The 14482-nt window shown below is 46.3% G+C and overlaps 2 protein-coding genes across 2 annotated transcripts in view; both read left to right on the top strand.

Annotated features, from left to right (window-relative positions):
* The first annotated feature begins 287 nt into the window (after positions 1–287).
* Positions 288–7000, top strand: slc35a2 (solute carrier family 35 member 2). The gene is made up of 6 exons (XM_058644104.1): positions 288–579; positions 1884–2066; positions 2187–2338; positions 2486–2608; positions 2703–3295; positions 6678–7000. The coding sequence occupies exons 1-6, from the start codon at positions 516–518 to the stop codon at positions 6703–6705; spliced, it is 1143 nt and encodes a 380-aa protein (XP_058500087.1). The 5' UTR covers positions 288–515; the 3' UTR covers positions 6706–7000.
* A 954-nt stretch (positions 7001–7954) lies between these two features.
* The window catches only part of slc6a8 (solute carrier family 6 member 8), a 9719-nt gene continuing 3191 nt past the window's right edge, over positions 7955–14482 (top strand). The window contains exons 1-8 of the mRNA XM_058642287.1: positions 7955–8352; positions 9897–10028; positions 10185–10452; positions 10698–10830; positions 10989–11123; positions 11730–11833; positions 12050–12174; positions 14328–14479. Coding sequence (XP_058498270.1) covers positions 8052–8352; positions 9897–10028; positions 10185–10452; positions 10698–10830; positions 10989–11123; positions 11730–11833; positions 12050–12174; positions 14328–14479 — 1350 coding nt within the window. The 5' untranslated portion in view covers positions 7955–8051. The remainder of the gene's footprint in view (positions 8353–9896; positions 10029–10184; positions 10453–10697; positions 10831–10988; positions 11124–11729; positions 11834–12049; positions 12175–14327; positions 14480–14482) is intronic.

The raw sequence follows: 14482 nt of genomic DNA, 5'->3' as shown, positions 1-14482 counted from the left end.
CATATACACAAGAGTTGGTATAAAATATGAATAAAATAATAAAAAATGTACATTGAGTATACACAGGGCAGATGGCTGTGAAAGTTCACAGCTGTATAGTTATATGGGAACAGGCAGGATTGATGATCAGCACAGACTTCACACTGATAAAATTAACTGTAATATTTGCATCGTTGTTATAAATCCAAATACTAATATTCGTGGTTGTTTTCGTTCCTGTTTTTTCGCTCAGAGTGATACCTCCTGTCAGATTCTCTTACTTCCTGAACACCTCAGTTCCTCCACGCAGAGTTTTTTTTTCCACTCAGGTGTTCGTGGCGGTTCCCACCGCAGGATCAACTCTCACCTCTGACTCACACCCGCACACACTGACTGCAGCCCGACGGACAATCGAACCGCCACACCGGTGCTCGGGCTGTGTGAGAATCGTGAGCTGGGGCTAGCTGTGAGGCTAGCGCAGTGTTAGCAGAGCCACAGCGGGGCGAAGGCTCGGTGCCGCCGGCAGAAGGAGCAGCATGGGCGCCGGGAACCACAGCCAGGCGCTGGCGGAGAAGCCAGCGACCCGGAGTCAGAACGAAGGTGAGCGGTGCCGAGAGGTCGACATGGTCCGCTGTGACCCGGGTACAGAGAGCAGCAGCAAGGCAGGTGTGAAAGAGATGACATCCGTGTCCGTGTCCGTATCCGTGACAACAAGTTACAGTCAACGATGGACGTGAGCTGAACACTTCCTGTAGCTAGTCACTGTTAGCTCTATTAGCTCATGTAACGCTGTTAGCTCCTGTAACACTGTTAAGACTGTTCGCTCATGTTAGCACTGTTAACACTGTTAGGTCCTGTAACACTGTTATCACTGTTAGCTCCTGTAACACTGTTAGCTCCTGTAACACTGTTATCAATGTTAGCTTCTGTAACACTGAGTATAATTAAGTGTGTGAGTGTAATTTAACTTCTGTTAGCTCAGTGGTTCTCAATTATTTTCTGTCATGCCCCCCAGAGGACAGAATTGTTTTCATGCCCCCCCCCCCAAATAGAAATACTATATTAATATGATTATTAATAAAAAAAAAAGGGGGGCCTGCCCTACTATTCGAGAAGTATTGTGTTAGCTTGTGTGGTGTTAATGAGAACATGAACTGTCTCTGTGTGTGTGTGTGTGTCTGTTTATTCTTGTATGTATATCTTTGTGAGGACATTTTGTGTGATCCCCATCTTTAAAGGGTTTTTTGCAGGTTAAGACCTGGTTTTAGGGTTAGAGGTGGGTTTAGTTAACTGGTTACCCTAGTTACTTGGTTACCGGTTGAGACTTTTAAAATCACTGCTCTTTTAATTTTATAAGCTGAGTTTCCTGTGATGTGATTGGCTGAGGAAGATGTGGTTCTGCTCGTTAGTTCTTTATTCACGTATTCATCAGTTATGATCACACGTTTACTCTGTCGTCAAATAGATGGGCTGTTGATCAATGGTAGACTTGGCCTGGGTGGTGGTTATTCATGTGACTGCATCTTTATGGAAATATTCCAGGGGGTGCTATTGAGCCAATCTACTGTGATTATTGATGATCAATAATCTCATTCAAACCAGTATAATGTAAATCAAATGTAATCAAAGAACGTCCAATCAATACTTTGTACATTCATACTCTGGTCAGTACTCTGGTCAGTACTCTGGTCAGTACTCTGAACAGTACTCTGGTCAATACTCTGGTCAATACTCTGGTCAGTACTCTGATCAATAGTCTGGTCAGTACTCTGATCAATACTCTGGTCAGTACTCTGGTCAGTACTCTGGTCAATACTCTGGTCAATACTCTGGTCAGTACTCTGGTCAGTACTCTGATCAATACTCTGGTCAGTACACTTTAACAACTGTTTGTTTTTTTACAGTCAACAGGAAGTTGAAGTACGCCAGTTTGGCTGTGCTGGTCATCCAGAACGCCTCACTCATCCTCAGCATCAGATATGTCCGCACGTTGCCTGGCGACCGTTTCTTCACCACGTCGGCGGTGGTCATGGCCGAAGTCCTGAAGGTCCTGACGTGTGTGATCATCATCCTGCTAGAGAAGAGACGTGAGTCCAGTTAGAGGGGGGCAGGGCTACAGAAGCATGACATGATAACATCACCTCTCTGTCTCTGCATATGTCCGTGTGTCTCTGCGTGCGTCCGTGTGTCTCTGCGTGTGTCCACAGTGAACGTGAAGGAGACGTCATTGTTCCTTGTTGACGCCGTGCTGGTCCAGTACAAAGACACTCTGAAGATGGCGGTGCCGTCGCTCATCTACACACTGCAGAACAACCTTCAGTACATCGCCATCTCTAACCTGCCCGCCGCCAGCTTCCAGGTTAGAGGTCACGCTGTCTGCTGAAGACATTAAAGGGACAGTTCAGGGTTTTTTAGCGTGGCTGTGTTCAGATCACATGTTTGTGTTGACATCATAGATCTTCACCACACGTGTTTGTTTTCGTTCCCTGGCTCGGGTTGTCATCAGGTGACCTATCAGCTGAAGATCCTCACCACAGCTCTCTTCAGTGTCCTGATGCTCAGGAAAACTCTGACCAGAGTCCAGTGGGTTTCACTGCTGCTGCTCTTTGTGGGAGTGGCCATCGTTCAGGTGAGTCACCACACACACACACACACACACACACACACACACGATTGGTTTCACTCACTTACTCTCTCTCTCCTTCTCCTCCCCCCACCACCAGGTGCAGCAGGAGGGAAATAAGGAGTCATCGGCGTCGGATGCGTCTAACCAGAACTACGTGGTGGGTCTGGTTGCCGTGGTGATCAGCTGCCTGTCGTCGGGCTTCGCCGGCGTCTACTTTGAGAAGATCCTGAAGGGAAGCTCCGCCTCCGTGTGGGTGAGGAACGTGCAGCTGGGGATCTTCGGCACGTCGCTCGGCATGCTGGGACTGTGGTGGAACGACGGCGCCGCCGTGGCCGAGCACGGCTTTATGTTTGGCTACACCAACATGGTGTGGTGCGTCATCTTCAACCAGGCGTTCGGCGGCCTCCTGGTGGCCGTGGTGGTGAAGTACGCCGACAACATCCTGAAGGGCTTCGCCACGTCCTTCTCCATCATCGTCTCCACGGTGATGTCCATCTATCTGTTCGCCTTCCACGTGGACCTGCTGTTTACGGCGGGGGCGGGGCTTGTCATTGGGGCAGTCTACATGTACAGTCTCCCTAAAGCACCTGGTGGTGGCAGTGACTCCTCCTCCTCCTCCTCCCCCCCCTCCTCCTCTTCCACAGTAGCGAGTGCAAAAGGAGGCGACGAGCTGGAGGCGTTTCTGCCAAAGTCAGTGCTGGTGAAGTGATTCTCTCTCTCTCTCTCTCTCTCTCTCTCTCTCTCTCTCGTGACATCTCCTGGTGATGTCACTTCCTGTCTTCTCTCTGTGGGGTCAGAGGTCAGTTCCTGAGGTTCTGCTCTTTCCCTCCTCCTGAATCTGAGGAGGAGACTTTGTTTTCCTCTGGGTTTTTTTTTCTTCTTGACTCCGCCCTCCATCTTTTGGGGCTGCGGACTTCCTCCTTCCCTTGACTCGACCGCCCCCTGCAAAGGAAGACGAGAAGGTGAGGACTGGTGTCCTCGTCCCTCCTCCTCTTCCTGTCTAACACACTAACTCCTCCTCTCTCCCTGCCCTCCTCACAGCTCAGGGGGGCGTGGTGACTCCTCCCCCCCACTGTTGTGAGCTCAAGAGGAGGAACAGGAGGGAGGAGCTACGCCCTGAGCACCTGTTTCCTGTCTGTCGCCGTCTCTGCCTTAAAACTCTTGACTAACAGAGACAAAGCCTTACGCTGGTTATTGATTATTGATTGATGATTCCTGATCAGATGGATTGTTTTCACTGTGCAGTCTCCATGGAAACGCCACTCGCCTGTCTTATCTCCGTCTCGATAAGGAGGCGGAGTTAACTGCCGGTGACATGTTACTGAAAAAGAGAAACAGGAAATGAACAGAACGATGATGTTGATTGTCTCCATGGTGACGGCGTCTGCACAGTGGAAACATTGGCGTTTGGTGCCTTTCCTTCTTCATTTGTACAGAAGCCATGTGGCGTCAGTGTGAGGTCAGAGGTCACGCTGGCGTTCTCTTGTAGTGGCTCCGTTTTTGGGGGCGGGTTGCTCGTTGATTGGAGCACATTTATAAATCAAAGCAATCAAAAATCACCCTCTTACTTTGCTGCTGCTGGCATCGAGGAAAACGTCACCGCCATGGAGGAACGCAGTGAAGACGACACCCTGAATTTCTCGTGGTGGTCGTGTGTGCGTGTGGCATCCAAGTGCATCATGGGAAGTCGTTGACATCGTCTTCTGTTGGTGTTTGTTTTTTTTTTTCACTTTGGAAGAGAAAGTTTGGTTTTTTTTGTCTCCGGACGTTTAAGCAGTCATCGCCACAGGGGGCGTGGCCACCAAGGGGCGGGGACAGTGTGTGTTCAGCTACAGTGGAAACACAAGGACGCGTGAACTGACATCAGTCTGCAGGTGATAGATCAGATTAATGTGATGTTGTCAGACAATTCATTAATCCTGTGATAAAAACAAGAAAAAATAAGAAAACTGAATAATCTGCAGTTTAATGTTTTACTGCTGTTAAATTAATATTTAATTCCTTAAACAAGGTAAAACTTTGTTGTGTAGGTGCCATGGAGACGAAAAACCTTTTCCTTTCAAAGTGAAAACGATGTCGAGTTTTGTTTTTCGTCAAAATCAAACTGTGAAGAAACAAAAAAAACAGGAAGTTTAACTTTTTTTAAAAAACTTTATATAAATGAGTCGATTGTTTAATTTAACGTGGGAATGAAAATTTAAACTGAGTTGATGAGTAAATGTTCTCGGTGACGGTGAACGAGGAGGAAGAGGAAACGCAGTAGGAAGTTTGTGTTGACCAATCACAGAGTCAGGATTCAGTTGTCGCCATGACGACGGCAAATCTGTGACATCTGACCGTGATCAATAATCCATTTTGATACATATTGATAAAGATCAAATGATATCGTTCATAATCAGACTGTCGTTTGTCAAAATTACTTTTTCTTTTCTGGCGTTAATTATCGCGATTTTCATTAGGAAAAATTGGACGTCAGATTAAAATGATGAGTTTGTTGAAATGATAATGATTTAATGACATCAAAGAAAAATGTATCGTGTTTTATTTTATTTAATGTAAATTAATTTAAATCAAAAGCACATGTTGTAAAGTTCTAATGTCTGCAGCGCCACCTTCTGGCCTGTTGAAACATCACAGGAAGTGGTCCACTTCCTCTTCCTGTTTGTTTGTTTTTGTTATTATTTGGCACTTTGATGATTGTTTGTATCGTGGCCTCTGAACTTTTGTGGGTAAATATTTTCTATAAACAGACGTGAACTTTGACCCTGAGTCTGTCATCTTTTTCTCTTAAAGGGAAAAATATTTATAAAATAAATAAGATTATTATGTGATGTTTACATCAGAAAGGGGCGGTGCCTGAATGTGTTGTTTTTTTTCCCTGATATGTAACATTTATGTTTTATCATTTATCATTTTTATCAGGACACCTCACTGTTGATGTTTTGACCTCTGACCGGCCTGCCTGAACATGTTTGCCCAGAAGAACCCGCCCACTTATAGTTTGGCCTTTAGGCTCCACCCCCTCTCTAATGTAAACATTTCCCTATTCCAGCGCGTTTTTTTCAACTATTTTACAGAAAAACAGGAAACATGAACTAATGTTACGAAAACAACCATAATCACGGACAGAAAGATGCCCCTCCCCCTTGTGTCTCTCCAACACAATCCGCTTATTTTGGCCGCTCTGTTAATTTCCCCGAGGGAACCTCCCAAAGGGATTAATAAAGTCGTCTGTCTGTCTGTCTCTGAGCTTCCGTACTTGTGACATTTACCCTTTTAACAAAACTCACATCTGCCTTTTTTTTCTTCAATGATTGGCTCCACCCCCTGGTGATGCTTCTAGAGAATCAGTGGTGTTGATGATGAATGGGAGGAGTCACTGCTGAATGTGGGAGGAGTTTTTCTGGTTCCTGCACCTGGACCATAAAAAAGAACCTGCCATTGTGGCTCCGCCTCCACAGCTCCCAGTAAACCACACCCCTTCACCATCAACAGGCTGTGTTTCATCAGTTGGTTTAAACTGGTCCAAAACCATTTTAAAAAGGTTTAAACTGGTCCAAAACCAGTTTCAACTGGTTTCCTTTCGACCACTAACAGTCTGGTCCAAACCTGAGTCCAGACTGAGCTGCAGAAGGCCACTCCCACTCTTAGCTTAGCTTAGCTTAGCTTAGCTATAAGTGGTAGGAGATGAGAATATGGTAACATTTGTTTGCTGGTTCGATCACTGTCTGTGTCAAACAGGAAGTGGTTTCCTGTTAAAGTTGCAGTCTGCGACATTTCACTGAATTTCCTGGCAAAAGTGAACGAATGATCAGAAGTTTGTTTGTAAATGTTTATATATTTGGAGGAGGGCGGGCCTTGCTCTATGGAGGCAGCCATCTTGTGCCACCGTGTTGCACATTTTTAACAGTAAGATTGGTATGCAAATGAGGAGGAAAGGCTCCGCCCACATAAAAACCTGCTGCACAAAATGAAAGAGGGAGTTTTGAAAGTGTTTCCAACTGTGTGGTCTGTGAAGGCCACCGTATGTCCTGACAAGCTCTTCCTCTCTCTCTCTCTCTCTCTCTCTCAGGTGTGCGGGTAAGCAGAAAGGCTCCTGATTGGTCAGCTGCTGGCCCTCAAACTGCTGATGTCATCACGTTTGGCTCCTCCTCCTCTGGCTGTTACTGGAACATGACGGCCATGGCCGTCAATCACATGACGCTAACGGTACGCAAAATAAACTTAAACAAACACCGTGGAAGACGATGCAACAAACAAGAAATTACAAGATGTTACACTAATAATAATGATGATAATAATAATAATGTTAATATTAATGATAATGAAAAACACTTTGAGAAATCCTGAATTAAACATTTTAACATTTGATTCATTAGATTTTATTTTAACATGTACATACATAATATTTTTAATAAGTCTCTTGTTTACATTTGTATAAGAGTAACATCTCTATTTTTTCTTCAGAAATATAATAATAATAATCTTAAAAATTAAATCTTAAAAGTAATTATTACCGGTAGGAACAAAGATCTGAACAGTCCACTTTAAATGAGTTTCTTGTTTTTCTCTTTATTATTATAGATCTTTATTAGATTAGAGTTTTGTTGTTAACGTGAGTTTTTTGTTTGTTACAAAACAACACATTTGTTGCACTTTATTTAAATTCTCTTTTTTTAAACCAGATCAACACAGTATTTGATTTTGTTTGTCCACCAGAGGGCGCTCCCTGTTTTCTCAACTTTGTGACTCAACGTAGTTTCAAAGTAAAAGCTCAACATTTATTACAAAAATATTTTTACACAGAAAAACTAAAATAACCAAAATGACCTCACACTGTAAAAAAAACACTCAAGTTAAAATACGAAAAAGGATTCTTTCATATTGTTTTTGTATTTGTTTTTTAAATGTTTTAAACAGTTTTGTTTTTGCTTTTTTTTACATTTTAATGTAAAGTTTAACCAAACAAACATTAAACTGAGTAAAATCCCAAACTTCCTGTTTGTTTCTTTTCTCTCACTGATGTCGATGTAGCATCGTTCTCTTCTTCGTTGGTAGGAATGTGTCTTATTCCAGTCTGTACACTCACACACGCACGCACGCACTCTCACTCACTCTCTCTCTCACTCACCAGGTGTGGACGGTTGTATCTTTAGGTCAGAACTCCACTGGATGATGTTCATAGAAGTGCATGAAGTCATTCATTCAGACAGATAGGTGGCAGCATTTCTCCATGTGTGACTCACAGATGACAACGATCATAAAAGGAAAAATAAATGTTTGATGATGAAAGGATGAAATCATCTGGAGTTCTGTTACCACCATGTCACAGTTATGTCTCCACATAGTGGAGAGACTTGCTCTTCAGTGGTTTTTGTACTACTGTTTCTGGTTCTAGCCAGGTTTCTGGACTGAGACTAGTTTTGTGAACTGGTTCTGGTTTCCGATGGAGAGTCTCCCCGCCTCCCCTGTTTCTCTGGTTTTCCTGGAGGAGACCAAGAAGAACCCATCCAATGGTGATGAGTATGTGTCCTCAGCAGCACCTAACGTCCCACCGACGGTCGTGTTGAAGAACTCCGGTGATGGTCCTGACAAGAAAGAAGGTGTGGTCCCGGGGGTGGGGCCAGTATACCAGGAGCGAGAGACATGGACCCGGCAGATGGACTTCATCATGTCTTGCGTTGCCTTCGCTGTAGGACTTGGAAATGTTTGGAGGTTCCCGTACCTGTGCTATGAGAATGGAGGAGGTAACACACACGTGCTAACACGCACACACAAACACACAGCCGAAGGCCCTCCCCCATTGAGACAGTCTGTGATTGGTCTACATGAGAGTTGACATTTGTGAATTTTTCCCCAAAAACAAAGCATTTACAAAATTAGTAGGCCATGTCGTAAGTCCTGTCGTAGGTCTGTGTCGTAGGCCTGTATCGTAGGTCCTGTCGTAAGTAGGCCTGTGTCGTAGATCCTGTCATAGGCCTGTGTCATAGCTCCTGTCGTAGGTAGGCCTGTGTCGTAAGTCCTGTCGTAGGTCCTGCTGTAGGCCTGTGTCATAAGTCCTGTCGTAGGACCTGTCGTAGGCTGTGTTATAGGTCCTGTCATCGGGGGCTTGTTTCTTAGGTCCTGGTGTAGCCCTGTATCGTTAGTCCTGTCGGAGATCCTGTTGTAGGCCTCTGTTGTAGGCCTCTGTTGTAGGTCCTGTGTCGTAAGTCCTGTCATAGATCCTGTTGTAGGCCTGTGTTGTAGGTCCTGTCGTAGGCTGTGTTGTAGATCTGTGTCGTAGGTCCTGTCGTAGGGGGCTTGTGTTGTAGGTCCTGTGTCACAGGTTCTGTTGTAGGCCTGTGTCGTAGATCCTGTCATATAGGTCCTGTCTTAGGCCTGTGTTGTAGGTCCTGTCTTAGGCCTGTGTCATAGGTCCTGTTGTAGGCTTGTGTCGTGGTCCTGTCGTAGGCCTGTGTTGTAGGCCTGTGTCATAGGTCCTGTCGTAGGTCCTGTTGTAGGTCCTGTTGTAGGGCCTGTTGTAGGCCTGTGTCATAGATTCTGTTGTAGGCCTGTGTCGTATGTCCTGTTGTGAGGGCTTGTGTCGTATGTCCTGTTGGGAGGGCTTGTGTCGTAGGTCCTGTCGTAGGCCTGTGTCGTAGGTCCTGTCATAGGCCTGTGTTGTAGGCCTGTGTCATAGGTCCTGTCGTAGACTTGTGTTATAGGCCTGTGTCATAGGTCCTGTCATAGGCCTGTGTTGTAGGCCTGTGTCATAGGTCCTGTCGTAGACTTGTGTTATAGGCCTGTGTCATAGGCCTGTGTTGTAGGCTTGTGTCATAGGTCCTGTCGTAGACTTGTGTTATAGGCCTGTGTCATAGGTCCTGTCGTAGGCCCTGTTGTAGGCCTGTGTTGTATGTTCGGTTGTAGGCCTGTGTCATAGGTCCTGTCATAGGCCCTGTCATAGGCCTGTGTTGTAGGCTTGTGTCATAGGTCCTGTCGTAGACTTGTGTTATATGTCTGTGTCATAGGTCCTGTCGTAGGCCCTGTTGTAGGCCTGTGTTGTATGTCCGGTTGTAGGCCTGTGTCATAGGTCCTGTCGTAGGCCTGTGTTGTAGGTCTGAACTGTGGACAGTTTTTTTTAACCTAATAAATTATTATTCATGATATTTACTGATATATTTATAATGTGTTATAGTGCTTTGTAAGCAATCCACACAAATGTGCAAATGTGTGTGTGTGTGTGTGTATATATTTGTTCTGATAGTGTGTGTGTGTGTGTGTGTGTGTATGTGTATGTGTGTGTGTCCTGCAGGTGTCTTCCTGATTCCTTACTTGCTCTTCGTCTTCGTTGGAGGAATCCCCGTCTTCTTCCTAGAAATCTCTCTGGGTCAGTTCATGAAGGCCGGTGGAATCAACGTGTGGAACATCGCGCCACTCTTTAAAGGTGACACGTTGATATCAATCAATATCAATATCCCAGCTGAGGTTGTGTTGCCATGGTAACATTTGATTTACGAAAAAACATTGAGCCAGTCTGTGATTGAACACATGTATGTGCAGAATGAAGGGAGTCATGTGACACGCTGTCCCCGCCCCTCAGGTCTGGGTTACGCCTCCATGGTCATCGTGTTTTTCTGTAACACCTACTACATCATGGTGTTGGCCTGGGGCCTCTACTACCTGGTCAAGTCGTTTAGCTCCACCCTGCCCTGGTCCACCTGTGATAACGAATGGAACACACCCAGCTGCGTGGAGACCTTCCAGCACCAGGACTGTAAAAACCGCAGCCTCGCCAACATCACCATCACCAGCAACATGACCTGTGCCCAGCTGGCAAACGCAAGCTCACCCATCGTCGAGTTCTGGGAGTAAGTTCTGTCTTCTGTCAGGGGGGCGGGGCAAGTGGGAGTGGGCGGGGCATTGATGACGTTGATTGTGTTGTTGAATTAAAAGAAGAAATTAATATTTAATGATGTTGTCCTCACTGAGTCTTCTGTCAACATTTGAACTGCAGCATGTTAGTGATCAGAGACGAGAAGAAGACAGAAGACATCATTACAACACACACTGCTGCTCACCCTGTCTGTCCCTCACCTGTCCTCTGTCTGTCCAGGAACAAGGTGCTGGACATCTCATCTGGTTTGGATGAACCTGGACGTCTGAACTGGGAGATCCTGCTGTGTTTAATGGCCGCGTGGGTGATTGTTTATTTCTGTGTGTGGAAGGGAGTCAAATCCACCGGGAAGGTATGTGTGTGTGTGGTTGTGTGTGTTTGTGTGTGTGCGTTAAGGAACTTTGTTTCGCTGATGTTGACGCTGAAAAGCCAACGTAAATGTCTGTGAACCAAAGCAACACCAATTACATTCCCCAGGTGAGTGTGTGTGTGTTTGTGTGTGTGTCTCAGGTGGTCTACATCACAGCCACCTTCCCGTACCTGGCCCTCTTCATCCTGCTGGTCAGAGGTGTGACTCTCCCTGGTGCTTATGATGGAATCATGTACTTTATCAGTCCTGACTGGTCCAAGCTGTCCCAGGCAAAGGTCTGTGTGTGTGTGTGTGAAACATCTGATCAGAAAAAGTGAGTCAGTGTGTGTTTGTTTGATCAAGTCTTTGTCGTTGAACGTTAAGCAGCAGAGTTAAATTTGTGTCGATGACAAACACTTTATTTTTGTTTGGTGTCGTTTATTGGACAATTGAAGTCTGAAGAAACGAGACGTCTCCACAGCCTGTGACCGTCCTCCGTCCTCCAGGATGACAGCTGGAGAGGATGGAATGACCCCCTGACCTCCTGACCTCAACCCCATTGAACATGTGTGGGATCAGCTTGGACGTGCAGTTGCTGTCAGAGTGACCACATTAATGGGATGACATCCCATAACGGGGAGGAGCCAAGCTGCTGTGACTGTGTATGTCCTTCTAAATTATTCCGAGGCTCTTGGTTGTTTCTTCAGACTTCAGTTGTCCAGGAAAAGAGAAATAACCAGACGTTTACAACTGTTACAACGTAGAAATAACCAACCAAACACACACCGACTCACTGTGTCTGATCTGTTTATAACATGGTGGTAGAAACTGCCATGTTTGATTCTTCTCTGTGACTTTGACTCAACGATTAAGACAAGATTCAACCTCTGACCTCTGTGCAGGTGTGGATAGACGCCGGGACACAGGTCTTCTTCTCATACGCCATCGGCCTTGGTGCTCTGACGGCGCTGGGAAGCTACAACCGCTTTGACAACGACTGCCACAAGTACAACACACACACACACACACACACATTGTTTTGCTTTTCTAAAACCTCATAGACATAATCCTGACCCCTTAGAATAACCTTAACCCTGAGACCAGGTCTTAACCATGAAAATCGCCCTTTAACCTCATGGGACCTCACAAAATGTCCCCACAAAAATAGAAACACGCACACACACACGATGGATGAAGTGTGTGTTGTGTCTTGTTTGTGCAGAGACGCCTTCATCCTCGCCTTCGTCAACAGTGGAACCAGTTTCTTTGCTGGTTTTGTCGTCTTCTCTACTCTGGGCTTCATGGCTGCAGAGCAGGGAGTGGAAATCTCACAGGTGGTTAAATCAGGTAAACACACACACACAGAATCAGATCTGCAGTGTTTCCTTCTGAGGAGACGGCAAACTGAAGTCTGTAAACCACTCACTCTCCCACATCAAACCCCATAGAGAAAATCAGGGATTTTGACATCAAAGCACACAGGAGTTGCAGGAGTTGTTGATCCACTGCTGCCTCCAGCACTAAGTTCAAATGTCTTATTTTGTCACTTCAGGGTTTGAAATCCTTTGTTCAGATTTACCTCAGTGACACAAGTGACCAGACGAGGCAGCAGTAGACCAGCAGCTCCTGTGTCCCTGTGAGCTAAAATCACTGATTTTACATTACATTACATGACATGTCATTTGGCAGACACTTTTCAAGCGACTTACAATAAGTGCATTCAAACATTTAGGTACAAACAAGAGCTAGAAGTAAGTAAGAGCTTCAAGTAAGCCAAACTATAAAGTGCTAGTCATAAGTGCGATGTATAAGCAAGTGGGTTTTTTTGTTTGTTGTCGTGGTAGAGTCGAAAGAAATGTGTTTTTAGTCGGCGGTGGAAGATGTGGAGGCTTTCTGCTGTCCGGATGTCGATGGGGAGCTCGTTCCACCATTTGGGAGCTAGGACAGCAAACAGTCTCGAGTTCTGTGAATGCCTCTGCGATCCTCTCAGTGAGGGGGCAGCAAGCCGGTTTGCCGATGCAGAGCGGAGTGGTTTTGATCATGTCCTGGATGTAGGCTGGACTGAATCCGTTTGTAATTTTCTCTCTGGACTTTGGTGTGGGAGAGTGAGTGGTTTACAAACTGATATTTGAATGAATGGGGACACTTGTAGACAGGTTGGGCAAACTTCCATGAACCCTCCAGGACTCTGTGGAGTAGAGACTCCTAAGGTTCAACTATCCCTCCTCTCCCCCGGGTAGACCTTACCCGGGAGGCTGAGTGTGATCCCACTGTAATTGGAACACACCCTCCAGTCCCCTACTTAAAGAAGGAGACCACCACCCCAGTTTGCTATCCAGAGGCACTGTCCCACCTGATGCTACAGAGACCGTCAACCAAGACAGTCCTTAAGGAACTCCAGGTGGATCTCATTCATCACTGGGGTTCTGCAACTGAGGAGCTTTTTAACCACTTTGGCCACCTCAGCCCCAGAGATAGGAGAGCCCACCTCTGAGTCCCCAGACTCAGCTTCCTTATTGGAAGGCGTTTTGGGCGGATTGAGGGGGTCTTCAAAGTACTCCCACCCCCAACCCACAACGTCCCAAGTTGAGATCGGCAGCACCCAATCCCCACTTTTATGGACAGAACTTCTAGATGCAGCCAGGGTGTTGTGGGGGTCCGGTGTGGTGGACTGAGAATTGGCTCACTGCTCTTTGCACATAATGTGGACCTGTTTGCTTCACTGGGTCCTGACCTTCAACTCTCGTTGGAGAAATTCACACCCAGCTGTTAATGAGAATCAGCACCTCCAAATCCGAGACCATGGGCTTGATCAAGTCGGGATGAGATCTTTCCCCAAATGGAGGAATTCAAGTATCTCGGGGTCTTGTTCACGGGAGATCGACAGGTGGGATCGGTGCGGTGACCACAATAATGCAGGCTCTGGATCGGTCCTTCATGGTGAAGAAGGATTTACCGGTCGATCTACGTTCCTACCCTCACCACGAGCTGTGGGTAGTGACCAGAAGAACAGGATTGCGGATGCAAGCGACCGAAATTAGTTTCCTCCACAGGGTGTCTGGGCTCGGTCTTCTGGGAGGGGCTCAGAATAGAGCCTCTGCACCTCCTCATCTGGTTAGCTTGCCTCCTGGACACCTCATTGGTGAGGTGTTTCGGGCATGTCCCACCAGGAGGAGGCCCCCAGGAAGACCAAGGTGACTATAGCTTTCGGCTGCCCTTGGAATGCCTCAGGATTCCCTAGGAAGAGCTGGACGAAGTGGGAGGGGAGAGAAAAGTCTGGGCTTCTCTGCTCAAGCTGCTGCCCCAGCGACCTGAACTTGAATAAGTGGTAGAAGATGGATGGATGATGGATGGATGATGGATAGACACTTTCAAAGTTGGGCGGGACATAAAACCTCTAGATATGGAATGATCAGGACTGAAACTAACTAATCGCCATTCACCAGTCAATCAATAATCATTGATCAGTGGTGTTCAGTCATGTCTGTGTTGTGGTCCAGGTCCAGGTCTGGCCTTCATCGCGTATCCAAAGGCAGTCTCGTTGTTACCCGGGTCACCGCTGTGGGCGGTGCTCTTCTTCATCATGCTGCTGCTGCTTGGCCTCGACAGTCAGGTGATCAACTCCCACAATCCTTCACTTTCACCACACACTGTC

This window comes from Solea solea, chromosome 11 (assembly GCF_958295425.1).
Source record: "Solea solea chromosome 11, fSolSol10.1, whole genome shotgun sequence".
NCBI classification, from domain to species: domain Eukaryota; kingdom Metazoa; phylum Chordata; class Actinopteri; order Pleuronectiformes; family Soleidae; genus Solea; species Solea solea.
This window is presented reverse-complemented; position numbering and strand designations above follow the sequence as displayed.

Coding starts and splice junctions, on each gene's coding strand:
- slc35a2 (XM_058644104.1), top strand. CDS start 516: ATGGGCGCCGGGAACCACAGCCAGGCGCTGGCGGAGAAGCCAGCGACC. Junction 2,067..2,186: donor CATCCTGCTAGAGAAGAGAC/GTGAGTCCAGTT, acceptor GTGTGTCCACAG/TGAACGTGAAGGAGACGTCA. Junction 3,296..6,677: donor CTGGAGGCGTTTCTGCCAAA/GTCAGTGCTGGT, acceptor TCTCTCTCTCAG/GTGTGCGGGTAAGCAGAAAG.